The sequence below is a fragment of the Drosophila elegans genome, unplaced genomic scaffold (assembly GCF_018152505.1).
Source record: "Drosophila elegans isolate 14027-0461.03 unplaced genomic scaffold, ASM1815250v1 contig_149, whole genome shotgun sequence".
NCBI classification, from domain to species: domain Eukaryota; kingdom Metazoa; phylum Arthropoda; class Insecta; order Diptera; family Drosophilidae; genus Drosophila; species Drosophila elegans.
Window position 1 is genome coordinate 3,913,002 of NW_024545513.1, and position 15,879 is coordinate 3,928,880.

At 44.2% G+C, this 15,879-nt stretch overlaps 6 protein-coding genes across 7 annotated transcripts; 2 read left to right on the plus strand and 4 right to left on the minus strand.

Moving 5' to 3' along the window:
• The first annotated feature begins 1,223 nt into the window (after positions 1-1,223).
• LOC108136188 lies at positions 1,224-2,938 on the plus strand. 2 transcript variants are annotated; one of them, XM_017257187.2, is made up of 3 exons: positions 1,239-1,502; positions 1,563-1,889; positions 1,953-2,929. In XM_017257187.2, exons 2-3 carry the CDS (start codon positions 1,565-1,567, stop codon positions 2,354-2,356), a joined length of 729 nt encoding a protein of 242 aa, XP_017112676.1. In that variant the 5' UTR covers positions 1,239-1,502; positions 1,563-1,564; the 3' UTR covers positions 2,357-2,929. The 2 variants fall into 2 exon arrangements, with proteins under 2 accessions (XP_041565929.1, XP_017112676.1); XM_041709995.1 differs by having other exon boundaries at positions 1,224-1,502; positions 1,563-2,938.
• Positions 2,939-6,978: 4,040 nt separating this feature from the next.
• On the minus strand, positions 6,979-7,927 carry LOC108136177 (period circadian protein). The gene has a single exon (XM_017257174.2). It carries the CDS (start codon positions 7,860-7,862, stop codon positions 7,260-7,262), a length of 603 nt encoding a protein of 200 aa, XP_017112663.1. The 5' UTR covers positions 7,863-7,927; the 3' UTR covers positions 6,979-7,259.
• A 263-nt stretch (positions 7,928-8,190) lies between these two features.
• Positions 8,191-9,439, minus strand: LOC108136197 (glycine-rich protein 3). The gene is made up of 2 exons (XM_017257195.2): positions 9,289-9,439; positions 8,191-8,668 (listed from the first exon to the last, which is right to left on the minus strand). Exons 1-2 carry the CDS (start codon positions 9,298-9,300, stop codon positions 8,357-8,359), a joined length of 324 nt encoding a protein of 107 aa, XP_017112684.1. The 5' UTR covers positions 9,301-9,439; the 3' UTR covers positions 8,191-8,356.
• Positions 9,440-11,151: 1,712 nt separating this feature from the next.
• On the minus strand, positions 11,152-11,556 carry LOC108136180. The gene has a single exon (XM_017257178.2). It carries the CDS (start codon positions 11,465-11,467, stop codon positions 11,255-11,257), a length of 213 nt encoding a protein of 70 aa, XP_017112667.1. The 5' UTR covers positions 11,468-11,556; the 3' UTR covers positions 11,152-11,254.
• A 495-nt stretch (positions 11,557-12,051) lies between these two features.
• Positions 12,052-13,877, plus strand: LOC108136223 (60S ribosomal export protein NMD3). The gene is made up of 2 exons (XM_017257244.2): positions 12,052-13,086; positions 13,147-13,877. Exons 1-2 carry the CDS (start codon positions 12,158-12,160, stop codon positions 13,781-13,783), a joined length of 1,566 nt encoding a protein of 521 aa, XP_017112733.1. The 5' UTR covers positions 12,052-12,157; the 3' UTR covers positions 13,784-13,877.
• Positions 13,778-15,824, minus strand: LOC108136224 (exopolyphosphatase PRUNE1). Its single transcript, XM_017257245.2, has 3 exons — positions 15,595-15,824; positions 15,417-15,497; positions 13,778-15,345 (listed from the first exon to the last, which is right to left on the minus strand). The coding sequence occupies exons 1-3, from the start codon at positions 15,613-15,615 to the stop codon at positions 14,176-14,178; spliced, it is 1,272 nt and encodes a 423-aa protein (XP_017112734.1). The 5' UTR covers positions 15,616-15,824; the 3' UTR covers positions 13,778-14,175.
• Between the last annotated feature and the right edge of the window lie 55 nt (positions 15,825-15,879).

Genomic DNA, 15,879 nt, shown 5'->3' on the forward strand with positions numbered 1-15,879 from the left:
CGCTTTGAATTATAGAAACCTTATCAGTTTATAATTTTTGTAAAGGTTTCTTTTTTTTTGTCTGATTTCCAATTGTTGTCCACAGGTAAATAACACGGGTTTTTGGGTGGGGGGGGGGTGGTGGAATGGGGGGGAGTTCTCGAACGCTTACGCCTTTCTGGGCTTAGTGTTAAATATTAATTAACAAATTTGCTCGAGTTGAACTGTGCGTAAAACGAAATCACAACGGTCACAAAAAGAAAATACAATCATAACAAATTGTATAGAAGAGACTATATAGACCATGCAGGGCACTGTGATACCCTATAAGAAACAGTTTATTAATATTTCTACTATTACATGTGAATTGATTTGATTGTAAATTAAATATTTTTAAAACGACGTCGAGTTTATTTTTTTGATAATTTTCTTTCAGTACTTATTTGATTTGTTTTTAGGCTTTGCCTAACTTTTAACTTAAAAATAATCTTACCTTTGAAAATGTATTTTTTTTAAGAGTGCATCTTCGGCCAAGTGGCAAAGTTAATGTTTTCGAGTATGTTTCAAAATGTATAAGTGGGAAAAGAGTAAGTGTCCTTAAGTTATTTGAATTTGTTTAATAAATGCTGGTATGCTTTCTTATTTATCATTAATATCGTTTATTTTTCTCAGTCTTTAACAATGGATCTTATGGTACCAATGCAATTTACTGCAACCAACCCATTAAACGAATAAAGAGCTCGCCTTGTCATTTTAACTTCACATAAAGGTAGTGAAAAATGAAGGTCAGCGATAAGGCAGCTATTTGTTGCCCACGACGAACTGTTTATACTCTGTACAAATTTAATGGAGCGGAGTATTTAACTTTCCCCACTCACGGGGTTCCCTAGTTTATGGAGCACTATGCGTGAAGAGTCACACCAGTCGCAGTGTCCATTGATCAACATTGGAAATCTGACTTGACTGCGCTTCGCACTGATAGCATAATTTGCTGGGCAAATAGTGCTTTTGAATGCTATAAATATACACAAGACCCCAAGACTTGACTGAAGGCAATCGGTCACAGGTTGGTTGGTCGGTCATCAAAGATGAATTGGTCGACCAACCCGTGATCCTATATATCAGGCGTACTACCTCCTTCCCGACCAAACCCCTTGGTCATTTATGATTGTCGTAATGCGACAATATTGATAGTCGATTATGCCGAGTATAATGATAACGCCTTCTACAACGGGAACGGGACCGGGACCGGGACCGGGACCGGGACTGGGAATCAATTCCGCATAGTGAGTCCGAGGGTGGCCATGCCACGCCCCATTTCCAATTGATAAGATAGTGGAGTCCGGTGCAGGGGAAATGGAGCGCTACTAGAGGCTCAACTGGCTGCAAGGAGCGAATTTGCGCCCGAGCAGGAGTTCCGGAATTCCAATCGATTGTGATTGGGTCACGTTACCCAGGTGCCAGCCTTCAAAAACTTGCCAGTCACTCAATTGCCTATATTTGAAACTAGACAGAGTTTGTAGGTTGGTTTTCTGCTTAGCTTTCTCACTTTATTTTCTAAAACAAATATATACTTTTCTAAGCAATGCAGATCAATCAACTTGATGAACAGGACATCTGGTTCCAGTCCGCTTTGGGCATGCGCGAAGAGACATTCAGTAGGCCATGGAACTACTCCTTTCGCGTACCGAGCGATCCTGTCCAGCTTTTTAAGTGGCTGCTAACATTGAAGCTGCCCATGCTGGAGGAGGAGACTCCGCCCTGGAGTTTCTATTTCGATTTGTGGGAGGCCAAGGACATTGAATTGAACGTAAATGTTATCAGCGGAATGCTTCTGGTGAGCCTCGCATGTCAGACAATAGATGTTCCTTCGACGCCTGATGATGTAAAACCATCCACTTTTGAAAAAGGTCCATACATAACTGGAGGTATTAAATGTGTATTCAGTACTAAAGATCCATCCATCTCTTTAGATATGGTAACATCCCAACGTAAGCTAACAAGCCCATATCTGTCTACTGATGATAAAATATCTCCTCGGTCAAGTCTGGTGGATGTGGCAACTGGTCCCGATGAGCCGCCCGTCGTTCCCAAGTTGGTGGAAAAAGGAACTGGGCCCGAGGTTATAGCATCGCCACATGGGGATCCAAAACCGAAACCGCGGTCCTTTTATTGTCTGATGAAAAAGGCGGTGCTGGCCTTGTCCTTGCTGCACACCCTCTATGTCCTGATCCAGATCGCCTTCGGATCATCCCTGGCCGATGTCTGGGAGGCCATCGACGGGTATCCGACTCCGCCGCAGATCGAGGAGACCGGGTGGTCAGTGGCCAGCATGCTTGAGGCCCTGCTGGGGGCCCTGCGAAGTTTGATGCCCTAAATGCGCTCCTGGATAGTCCGCATGCAGATAGTTTCGTTTCGGTTATTTTTAAACCCATCCAGCTATTTTTACGCTTCAAGACTCAGCTATGGTCCCACTTCCAGACGATTCCTTCGCCGCTGCTTGTTGTTCTCATTGCTCATTGTTGGCGACGTTCGAAGATTACGGGCAGAAAACGGAGGACCCGAAAATACGGACTGTTGTCGTTGTTCTCGTGGTTATTGTTGTTGTTGCTGTGTACCCAAGACAACGACAACGATCCGACTTGGCGATAAGCCTCGGAATCTACACAAATCTCGGTCAATAGCTCACCGATCCGTAGCCAAATAAATACCAAGCTGAGTCCCCCAGTTCGAATCTCTCTCTGGAAATGTTTAAAATATTCCATTTGCTGGCACACTAGTTATATATCCCTCCAAATCGCGGATTCATGGACAATGATCCCAAAAGCGACCACCTCTTATCGGTGTCAAACACCTTTTACTTATTGTACATTAATAGGTGCATTCACTCGCCTTTCCCAATCCGAAACGGAACTCGATCCCCAACTGGCGTCATCATTGCCTAACATTCCGCTGGAACGTTCCCGTAACTATCTGATCATATGTATATACATACCAAGGGATCAGCGATGACAAATATAGGAAGGGTTTTCAGTTTATAATCTGATAAGTTTTGGGATGTAACTATTTGTTACTTCAACTTTGTATATATATATATATATACTGCAAAGTATAATGCAATCAAAATACAACTATAAAATTTTGATTACTGCAATTTTGTATATATTATTTGATAAATAATGTTCTTGAAAAACACACTTAATCTTGTTTATATTATAGAATCTTTAATATATTTTTTGATACATTTTTATAAGGTTGAAAAAGACACTCCTTATGTTTATCTTATTTCCCTAAGTAAATTACATATATTTTTATTATAAGAATGGATTTGAGCAATATACCCGAACGCTTTGTAAGTTCCATAATTGCTGATTTCTTAAATCAAAATGATTTTCATATACATTAAGCCTATCTGTCCTAGTACCAACTATTGATTTAATTGCAGCTGACGGAAAAGGGAAACGCTGGAATTTTCGCTGCACGTCAACGTCAAACAGGCGAAAAGCCGGAAAATTGAGCTGCCAGGGAAAGTGAGGAAAATGGGGAAAGCAATGGCAAAGGCATAATGTGCCAGCTAGAGAATATGCATGCAAATTAGCTGACAAAACAAGATTGACATTCGGCAATCAGCGGCAAATTGTCTGCAGCAACCATTTTGTTATTTCACTTTTTATTCCACTTTTTTCGCAAAACATGCCGCATTGCCATTTTCCCTGCCGCAGCCCAAAAGCCAACTATGAGAACTGGTTAAAAAGGCAAATGCCAAGAGCAAAGGCCGCGAAGCAATCGTGTAGGGGAGGTGGGTCAAAAGGGGGCCCAAAAGCCTAGCATATATAGGATATACTTAATAGCACAGTATCTGGCCGGGTCGTTTGCTCTGTTGCCGCCTTCTATTTAACATGCACTCGTGAGAAGCGCTGGGCCGCATTAATATTGCAAAGTTGGACAGGACGAAAGTCGATCCAAGGGGCAGTTTTCTCTTTACAGCCACCTGTTGAGTGGGACCCTCTGCTCCTCCTCCTCTTCCTACTTCTCCTCCACTTCCTACTCCTCCTCCTGCTCCAGCTCCTGCCCCTCCTCTTGGTTGCAACAATCAGATATGCACAGGCACACACCGTGGCAAGCAGGCAATCCAACACTCTGAGCGCAAAAGGACCTCTATTTACAGAGGGGGTCAACTTGGTAGCAGCGCTAATTTCACAACGAGCTATCATGATTAAGGTAACCCCAGAATTTTTAACTAATTTTAAGTATGCCTTTGGGCAGGCATTTCTCATCTCCTTAAAACAGTTTTTTAAAATATGAACATATTAATACACTTATTCAACACTTATTCAACACTAATTTTATTAATTTAACAATCTGTATATTATTTAATACACTTGTTAGCATAAATCTGTTTAAAATATAATTTTAAAATCGATTTTTCTTAAACACATAAACCAGGCCATTTTTAACCTAATAAAAGAAGAAATGAAATGTTAAATTGTTTACATGACACCAAACATGTTAAATGTTCTTGATGGCTAAAGTTAATTAAAATCAATTTAATTAGAAAGCCTGAGGTTATTGAGCCCGAAACCCAATATATATACCTTTAAGTGCTAATAATGCAACCGCAGCTGTGGCACTCCCGTGTGAGTTTTCGCTAATTATGCACGGACTGATGAAAGACATGCGCTGTCGAGCGAAAACGGCCGAGTTAACACTCAAAACATCGGTGTGGAAATGGGAATGCCGGTGTTCGGGACTGTACTTCCGTAATATATACACATTTGTATGGTATATATATCGGGAGCGATCAAAGAACATTGAAAGTGTCCCGATGCCATAAGTGGCGCACAGCATCCGTGCAACTTTCACAAGCTATCCTGGCCGTTGTCTCTGTACTTTCGCTTTTACTTTCACGGGAATCCCTCTGCTTCTGCCCACTTTCCCTCCCCCAAAGTTCTCCTTCTGCCCACCTGGATGCGCTGCACGTGCCTTGAGTGTGTGTGTGACAGGTGGTTATGTCGATGCACCTGAATTTTCCCCTCCGGCGTCGCTTTCTCACGTCTCGGCTACAATGTGTTATGCATAAGCCGTGCTGGCAATACGAGGATTATGGAAAAATATGCCCAAATGAACTACATTTTAGGAGTATCCCCTGGGGTCAAAAAGTAACCATCCCATTTGCTGTGAAAATGTTGTATTTTGCCTATGTTTCCAACTATACAAAGCTATGCCCAAATAACAGGTAGCAGGCTAAAGGTTAAAATTAATCGTAGTCATAGTTGAATGTTGATGTTGATGCATTTAGGAGGCTTATAATGAAATCAACCTATCATTATATTTCAAAGGTATCTAAACTGTTTAAGAGGCTAGTTTTGTAAGACTCTTGTTACGGGTGAAAATAATATGCAAATATCAAAATAATGGATCCCTTGGGATCAAATAGTGCCAAACCCCGTCTTATCACGCACGTACATTGTATTATTCAGATTTTTGGGCTTAGATTGCTTAATAAGGCATTTTAATTGGGTTCGTATTCGCTAGGCACCACTGTGCACTTGGCCACTTACCCTTGCACTTTCCGATGAGCCGGCACGTGGCACGTGCTGCAACCGGTCGATCCTTCGGTCACGGACACCAGTACGGTTTTGGACACTGATACGGTCACCGATACGGACACGGATACGGACACGGACACGGATAGGGGCACTTACACCACAAAGGACTGTAGTTACCGCAGCGGTCGAAAATCGAACTTTGTCGCGTAATTATTTGGGAATCGGTTGGCCGTGGAATCCAACGAGCCGTAATTAGCGAATGGACGGCCATCCGCTGTCCGTTAACAGTTAACAGACTGCCGGACTGCCGGTCTGCCGAATCACACAGAGCCGGACTGGATTGAACTCAGGCCAACCTACCGCCTGAGTGCCGGGCTCGAAACACTCTGCCCCACGGAGCTTTGCTTTTGGCGATTTTCAAATGCAGCGCCGATGACTGTGAGCTTTGCAGCTTTTCGGGGGAGCTTTCCCATCCCCATCATCCTTCCCCATTTTTAGGGGACACTACCTTAGTCACGTTGCACGCAGGATAACATGTGTTTTGACTTTTGTCCTAAAAGCTGGACTTCAACCTCAACCCCGAGCATTTGTTGCCGGGCTCCCATAAGCCACCTGTTGAGTCGCCCATCTGATCTGGGCGCTTCCATCGAATTCATCTCCTGGGTTTTAAGCTCCTTGCTGGGTAGCTGAATGCCCAATTAATGACTGCATTTTCACTCATGACCAGCTGGCCGCTGTAATCCGAACGATTTTTTCTAATTAAAAGGGAGAAGTGCGGCCATTAAAAGTTGTGCCTGGCTTAGCTGTGAAATTTGCGTTAGTCAGATTTAACTGCTTACAAAAGGGTTAAATCACGAAAAAGGAAATGGCTGGTATAAAAAGTGAAGTACTTTAGATTAACATATAATCTCTTCAAGAACAATTAAATTTTAATATATTTGTTAAGTCATTACAGTTTATATATAAGCTGTGATCCAGGAACCATGTCAAGAATATTTATTTTATAATTATAAATCATAAATAAAGTTTTTGAAAGGAAAAGAGCCATATAACTAAAGTTTCAAAACATGATAAATGAAATGATAGTGTGCATTTATGCAGCCTTACCAAGTACAAGTACATAAACATTTTGTAAAAGGAAAAGCCCCTTTTCCAGCTGATGTTACGTGTTCCAAAAATGTGATAATAAATAAATAAGAAAATGATAATCTATACATTATTTTTTATTTATTATCACATTCCTCTTCTTGAAATATAAAGTTTTAAAATATTTTGTTATATCTTGATAATTCATTTATAAAATTTGTAAAATGAAAAGAACCATACACGCATTTCCCAATTCAGTTGTAAAAAAAAGCTAAATTTACGTGTTCAAAATGATATGATAAATAGAAATCAAGTGTGGCTTTGCTAAGTACTTAAGATTAACATAAAATCTTTCCAAGAATGATACAGTTTTAATATTTTGTTTATATCATTATAATTCAACGAACAATCTCTTTAAGAATTATAAAGTTTTAAAACATTTGTAATTTCATTATAATTCATATATAAACTTTTTTTAGGTTTCATATATATTTCCCAATGCAGGTATAATAAAAAGCTAAAGTTACGTGTACGAAACGTGATGATAAATGGAATGTGAGTGTGCAACATTATAGGGGGCTTCACTTGCAGCTGCGTTGCGTTTGCATAATACGATAGGTGGGCGGGAACCTAAATGCCTAGATACTAGATGCCTCCCCTGGCCCCATCCTCCTCCTCCGCCTCCGCCTGAGTGTCAATGGTATCAATGGTTGTGTCATTGGTGTCCGCATTCAAATCCACCCAGTTGTCGTCGCTGATTTCGTCAATGGTATCCTCCGTGTCATCCACTACGGCAGCAACGCTCACGTCATCCGTGGATCCCGAATTAGTGGTGCCCGTGGTTGTGGTGGCCGTGACAGCGGACGAGGGTCGCAATATCTCCTCCTGGGTGGCCGGTGTCGGGGTCGTCGAGGTGGTATTGGTGTACGATGCAGAGGAGGGTGTCTCCGATCGGTAGCCCAATCCTAGGCCCGTAATGTACGACCCAGAGCCCGATCCTGACCCTGATCCTGAACCCGATCCAGATGCAGTTTCCGTTCCAGTTTCCGTTGCCGTGTCTGTTGTCGTGCCCGTATTGGAACTGCAACTGGCTGTTGTCCCCGACGTGGAGGCATCATCTCCAAGTAGGGCATCCTGGGACAGCATAGGGCGCGGTGTCCCCTTGTGTTTGTTCTTTGCCCGGGCCACCTCGTAGTCCTTGAGGTCAGACAACTTTAGCGTGATTCTCTGCAGATCGCGTTTTAACATCTTTATGAAACAATTTTAAGGTTGGGTCGATAAACAGTTATTTGGGCAGAGTTACCATTAAGTTTGGCTATCAACTGCCGGCTAGTGATCACACTTTCTCTAAAATAGCACAGTGACTATTGTATAACAGTCACAATTAAAACAAGGCTATACAATTTTTATAGAAGTGCGATTTCTATTTTTCTTTTTTTTAAGCATACATATATTTATATATTTATAAAACAGGCTTATACAAAATTTAATAAAAAACATTTATCAAGTTAGTTTTGTACTAAATTGTATGTGATATTTATATTTTGTGATATTCCATGGCTCTCTCTAATTAAAACTTAAAATTCAAAGACATTATTTAAGCTATATTTGCAAGACATTTATTTTTGGGAAATGATTCACGAAAACAAATATATATATACGTATGATAGTGCAGTGATGAGCATGAAGCGATCGAAAAAAAAAACAGTATGCATTATGATCATGGATAGGTGGACAGGTTCCTAGTAGAAGCCGTAGTGCCCGTGGTGGTACGGGTAGTAGCCGTGGTGTCCGCCGTAGTAGGGCGCAGCGTGGACGTATCCATAGCCACCGTAGTAGGGACTGCCCAGTCCGTAGCCGCCGTAGTGGCCATGTCCGTAGCCTCCGTATCCGCCGTAGCCGCCATACCCGTGGCCGAATCCGTAAATGCCTCGTTTCTCCGTCTTCTTCTCGTCCACGGCGGAGGTCTGCTCCGGTTCCAGAGCCTCAGGGGCGGGCTCCGAAATTGCTGCCCAGGTGCCTACCAAACCAATGGCCAGGATGAAGAAAACACACTGCATAGAGAAAAAAAAAGATTGGCCATTTAGGTTTTTATAAAAAGTATTCTTGATAATTTTAACATTTTCATTATATGTTGATGTAAAACTACTTAAACCTCTTTGGTTCGAAAAAATATTTGCAAACTAACTATAATTTATGTATTTGACTTAGTTAAAAGCTGTCAAAATTCGCTTTTCGTTTAAAACAACACGACTATAACATAGTGTTTTTATATTATTTCCAACTGCTTAGTTATCAACTTTTTATATTTGCATATATATAGATTTTTATTAAAAGACTATCGAAATTTGAGTTTATAATTGAGTGAAAAATCTGGAAAATGCAAGCATATTTCGTTTTAACTGAAATTGTTATATCCAGCAAAAAAAACCATAATTTTTCATAAAAAAAAAATATATCACTTTTTTTCAACCACTAAAACGTAGAGTAAATGATATAAAACTGTTACAGAATATGCAGCGGGATATTAAAAATAATCCTTCAACTTCAACTGGAACTTTATAGTGAATTAAAGAATCACATTTTTGTTTAAAAAAAAATAGTGTCACTTGAAAAAAATATCACTTTTTTTTTGTTTGGCCGGAATTAGTCCTTTTGTGTTGTTGGTGCTTACCAAGAACTTCATGTTGCTGCTGCAGAGATTGCGGATATCTGGATTGCTGGTGGTCTTGATGGGTTGGGCGCTAGGCGACGTTTGTTGATGGCTGCCAGTTGCCCGCTGCTTTTATAGTCACCCGGCTTGGCTTGTTGCTGCTACAGTTGCAATTATGCAAACTGACAACAGCAGCAGCAGCAACGATTGTTGCAGTTGAATTGAATGCATGACGGGTTGAGGACTTGAAACCGAATATTGTTTATGCTGCGGGAGCGAAAAGGTCTTCCATCCGCTCATCCGGCGGATCGGAGTGGAGGGGAGTGGAGCGGAGTGGGCGTGGAAACTAACGATATCGGTTATAATTGCAATCGCAGTCGAAATTCTAAGATCCCAGGCTTATTGGGCAATCGCAAAGTGAGGCAGCAATGCGATCCACATGCAACATGAGACTCTAGCCTGCGTTCCACAATCACCAAGTGCCCGAATGCATCTCGTATAACGTAAAACACTTTCACTGGCTGATCGGATGGATTACAGGGCAGGCAGGCCCAATTGGGAAGCATTGCCTAAGCTCGTTCAGAAGCTGGGCCAAATATCAAAATGCCACAAGTCCCGTGGGAATTGCACATGCATGCGCCAGCATTATATATATAAATTATGAACAATTGCACGTTTGGCAGCATTTTGGCATTTGTAATTAAACTGCCAGCCCAGCTGAGATCTCTGCCAGATCATTTCCAATGCAAACTCTTATCGAAAGAATATCCAAAGCGCACGACTTCAACGGGTCTCTCTAGATGAAGGGGTATATTGGGCCAAAGGTTGTTGCCCAGGTCGATAGTCATCCATTTCGATGGTTGTAAGCAAGGTTTAAAATGGTGTATTAAGTATTTGAAGCTTACAAGTATTGCAAAATAATATTACATTTAATTTGAGTAATACAATGCATTTAATTGTAAATAAGTAAACTTACACGTTCAATATTGGCAAAGTATCTGAATTTTTTTTCTACAAGCTCTACTTTTGCTTATTTCATTTTGGGAACCAATTTTACAAATTTAAGATGAATGTGATGACCTAGTCTCAGTAAAGAGCAGCACTGAGATAATGATCTAGTCTCATTATAGAACAGTTCTATAACTAAATCAGCATTATCATCAATTTAACTTCAACAATTTTGGATTAGTGGATATCCATCTGTAAAGACGACTCCTTCCACGAATCATTTCCGTCTGCCTGGGGCTGGGTAACCAGCACCCAGCACAATGAAGGACGACCTTGACCGCAGTGCCAATTGCAATCGCAATCGCTGTTGCCGTTTCTGCTGCTCCGAGTTCCCAAGTCATGAATGAAGCAACGCCGGAGGCAACATTGTTGAATGAAGCATGGAAAAGCGCATTTTCGTTTTCATTTAATTTCCATTTTCGTCATCTCCAGCCATCTAGCCAAAAGTGGGTGGCACCACCGCCATCCATTGTCTTCTCCTCCCCGCGATTGTTTCGGTATCATATCATTTAATATTAATGCCCTGCGCATCGGAGGTGAATGCACGCGAATCCGAGGCGCGTTGGGCAAGCGGAAGCCATCGGGTGCTCTGCGGATCTGGTCACGATCCGGAGATGACAACATTTTTGATTGCCAGCTAAATTATAATTCTTGGCTAATTCTAGTCTGTGCGGAATTGATTGATTCCCCATTGTGACCGGTTTGATTTACGGCCACAGCCACAGCCACAGACGACTCTATTGGCTGGCTAATGGCGCATTGTTGGGTATGTCCAGGGTCAGATCTTGAATCTCTAAATCTCGAAGTCCCGCCGGGGCTCCGGTGAGCGATCCACTTTGGCCAGCTGTCCGTGGTTACACAACAACACAATTGGCGTTGGCCTTTTCAGCTGAAAATGCTTACATTTCCTTACAATTTATTGCGCTTAACAGACATTTAACAATTAAATAGGGGGGCGGGGGAGGGAAGTGGGTGTACCCTAGTACTTCAGCTCCTTGGCCTTGTCGTGGGCCCCCTCGTCCAGGAGCTTAAGCTCCGCCTGCTGCTTCTCCGGCCGGATGACCGTGTAGTAGTGGTAGTAGCGCATCCCCAGGATGTACGTTCCATACAAGGTGACCCCGATGCAGGCGTAGACGGCGCCGCGATGCAGCTTGTCCAGCAGGGAGTTAGCGTTGATGGGCTTTTTCTGCATGGCCGCTAAACAAATCCCTTCGAAATCCGTGAAAATGTCCGGTTTCACCAGTCAAGTTTCCTCAGCTGTTTTGTTGTCAGTGATGAGATAGCGGCGGGCATATCGATAGTAGGGCACCGGCACTGCCACCAATCGACTATCAGTAGCTAAAAAGTTTTTGGTTGTGTAGGTTTTGAAAAGAGAACTCACAAAATAATCATTATTTTGTAGAGCTGAGATTAAGACTCAACAAGTAATCGTTATTTTGTGAGATTTATATGCAACTTTCAACATCCCACAAGTTTTAAATGAAAAATGATAACAATATATCGAACTTTAAGACTTTTAGTCATAATTATTATACTGGTATAGTTGGATTGTTTCTTAGAGATTTTTGTGACCATGATTTTTCTGTTACAAAAATAATCAATAATAATTATATTGGTTCTTTTGTTTTATAACGTTCTTTTGCAAAATCTTTTTTCAGGTACACATTTGTGAATACATATTTTATTTTATTTTATTTTATAAGCTAGATCCAGCTAGAAATCGATAACAAGCTTTCAGCGATAGTTTCCCCGCGCACCTCTAGCGATTGACAAATCGATTATCTTTCGCACGCACGTGTTTACAAATTTATAGTCCATTGGAACTTCAGAAGTAACAACGCCATTGTGAAATAGCCCAACAATAGAGATCTGCCAAGGATAAATGGATCACGAATACGCTGGCGTTAGCCCGCTGGGCGTCGGGGATGGCAAAGGTGCCGCCTCGGACGCGATTATCCTGTGTTGCGAGTGCGGAGTGGCCATCCAGCCGAATCCGGCCAACATGTGCGTCACCTGTCTGCGCAACCATGTCGACATCACGGAGAACATTCCTAAGCAGGCGGTGCTCCACTTCTGTCGCAATTGCGAGCGCTATCTGCAGCCGCCAAACGAGTGGATCCAGGCCGCCCTGGAGTCCCGTGAACTGCTGGCCATCTGCCTCAAGAAGCTGAAGGGCCTGAAGGACGTGAAGCTGGTGGATGCGGGCTTCATTTGGACGGAGCAGCACTCCAAGCGCATCAAGGTGAAGCTGACCGTGCACGGCGAGATCACCGGCGGAACGGTGCTGCAGCAGGTCTTCGTGGTGGAGTTCACGGTGCAGAATCAGATGTGCAACGATTGCCACCGCACCGAGGCCAAAGACTTCTGGCGCTGCCTGGTGCAAGTGCGCCAGCGGGCAGACAACAAGAAGACCTTCTACTATTTGGAGCAGCTGATCCTGAAGCACAAGGCCCACGAGAACACGCTGGGCATAAAGCCGGAGCACGGCGGCCTGGATTTCTTCTACGCCAGCGATAACCATGCCCGTCGCATGGTGGACTTTTTGCTGACCATGGTGCCCGGCAAGGTGACCACATCCAAACGTCTCATCTCGCACGATATCCATAGTAACAACTACAACTATAAGTACAACTGGTCGGTGGAGATAGCTCCGGTGTCGAAGGACAGTGCCGTTTGCCTCTCCAAGAAGCTGCGCCACCAGCTGGGCAATCTCTCGCCAGTGGTCCTGGTCAACCGGGTGTCCAGCAGCATTCACTTGATTGATCCCCTGACGGCGCAGATCGCCGAACTCACCTCGCAGGTGTACTTCAGGTGGGAATTATCCACTCCTTAGATTGTCCTTAAGTTAGCTTATTTACTTGACCTTTCCAGAGCTCCCTTCGAAGCCATCTGCAATCCGAAGCAGCTGGTTGAGTACATCGTCATGGACATTGATGTCATCATGGAAAAGGATCGCAAGAGCTATCCCGGCCAGGGTCAGGTCTCCTTCAAGCACGCCCTCTGCGACATTTGGGTGGTGCGTGCCTCGGAGCTGGGCATCAACGACAACCCCATTCACACACGCTCCCACTTGGGCCACCTGCTCAAGGTGGGCGACTCTGTGATGGGCTACAACACCGGCGAGGCCAACATCAACGATCAGGAGTTCGACAAACTATCGCCAGAGCTTATTCCAGATGTGATCCTGGTGCGCAAGCACTACGATCGCCAGACCAGACTCAGCCAGCGCGTGTGGAAGATCAAGCATCTGGCGGCGGAAGCCACCGATGAGCGCAGCAAGTACGACTACCACGAGTTCCTCGACGATCTCGAGGAGAACGAGGATATCCGCGGACAGGTCAACATCTATCGGGACACCAACAAGACGGTACCTGTCGAGGTGCAGGCCGCTGGCGGAGATGTGCCGCAGATCACGTTGGAGGAGATGCTGGAAGACATGACGCTCGAGTGCGCCGACGACGAGATGGGCGACGAGGGAGGTGCCGAGGAGGCCGAGCCGCAGTTATAGGTTTTTTTTTTATTTATACAACATTTTCTTTTACCCATGTATGCCCTGTACATATTCGCTTAATCCACATAAACAACTAGGAAACTAAAGGAAACTTAATGCGTGGAATACTCTCTTGATCCACTAACACTGCAATTTAATAGCACCTATATGTTACCAAGGTGGCAATGTAAATTATAATCGGAATACTGATTGCTTTCAATATTTCTTTTGGTTCTTTAAGGGACATTTAAAAATTTTAGCTGCCGCACAGTTCTCAAGAAATTTGACAATATTTTAAATTATAAAATTCTATTCCTTTTTGGTGTAAGCATAGCGCATTGGTAACATAGGGGATTCACTAAAATTCTAGCTAAGTCTTGTCTAAGCTGCTCGTTCGTTGTGGCATTGTCCTAAGAGAGTCCCAGCTGGGGTTTCTCCTTGAAGAAGTAAATCTCGTCGCAATCGCAGCCATGATCCGCCTCCCATTCGAGCAGCGCTCGCTTCACGATGGGAAGGATGTGCTTTCTGGTGGCCTGAACATTGTGTTGGCGCAGAAAGCAGCCGCCCATGAAGCGGGTGTCCACCTCGTGCGGTCGCAGCTCCAGCTTGGGATCGTTGGACTCGACCAGTGCCTGCCGTACGCGCTCCACCACTTGGCTCTGGCCCGAAAGGGAGATCAAGGCCAGGTCGCGCTGCACCTGACCGTCGACGGGTGAGACATACATGCCCAGCATAACCAGCAGGTTACTCTCGACGCCGAACTCGCGTATGGCTTTCTCGGCGCCGCTCTTCTCCACGAAATCCCTTACGAGGATGGGCATTCCAGCCAGCGGAACCACCTGGCGATCGGTTTGCAGGATCTTCATATCCTTGCGCAGAACTTCGGTGAGAGTGAGTTTACTAATGTCGGCCCTTGCAGCCACCAGCTCATCGAACAGGCTGGTTCTCTGATCCACCTGGCTGTTCAACTCCCTTTCCAGCTGCTCCACCATGGCCAAATCCTTTGGCCCAAAGCGCTTGGCCGCCGGGGCAAAATTGATGGTGTCCAGCACGATGGTGGCGTGTAGTAGCTTGGCAACGCACTTGGATCGGGGCTGCTCCTCGGCCAGATAACGCTGGGCCACCAGAGTGGCACAGGAGCCCACCGTGGCATCGATGTCCAGCTCACAACCCGTTGGCAGCTGCTTGAAGGATGGACTACTCTCCTCCAGGGGCCTGTGATCCAAAACCTCCGTCACTTGCGGTGCCAGTGGGCTGACGTGGTGATCCACAAGGATAACGTTCACATCCTGCGCCACATCACCGGGAAGATCATCACGGAAGAGCAACACGGGCTCGGCAATGCCACACTTGACAAACAAGTGGCCAACCTCCGTTTTCAGGGGATAATCCCGGCGAGGAATGTTCAGAATCGGCACATAATCGTGCTCCCGGTGGCGCTGCGCGTAGACAAAGGCCAAGGTGAGGGCCGACACGGCGGAGTCCAGGTCGCACGACTCGTTCCCCATCACCAGGTGCAGTTTCCGGCCGGGATCGGCGGCGGCAGCTGCCCAGGCAGCAGGTGACGCCTCCGCCAGATGCTGCCGGAGATGGGAAACCCTATTAGTGCTGGGGGACTGCTTCGATCCAGAGTATCCTGGGAAGTACTTACCCGTCCCAAGGTGCCGCGAGCTTGGGCCAGAAAACGTAGGAGACACATTTTCCAGGGAAGCTCAAGGAAAACTCTGAAAAGCTGGAAAAACAAACGTTTTTTTTTATAATTCAACAGTTGCCAGTATCGATACAAGGCGAAATTTATCGATTGGCAAGCGCAAATAAGCTAAAAATACCTTAAATAGCCAGATATTCATTTATTTGTGTTATAAGCTGCTATTTATCCGTGCCGCGATTGTGACGCAGGCTTGTAATCTCTTGTTGTTCAGTTACTAAGCTTGATCAAAAATGGGGCTTATTCCGCATTCTCAATTGCTATCAGTTGCATCTATTTTGCTTTATCAGCACTGTTTTAAATTCCATTAGCATGTATTGTTCCACTATATAATGCATATATGGAAACTTTTAAAAGCACTTGAACTGTAAACGTAAATTTTTTCAATATCTTATTATAATATATT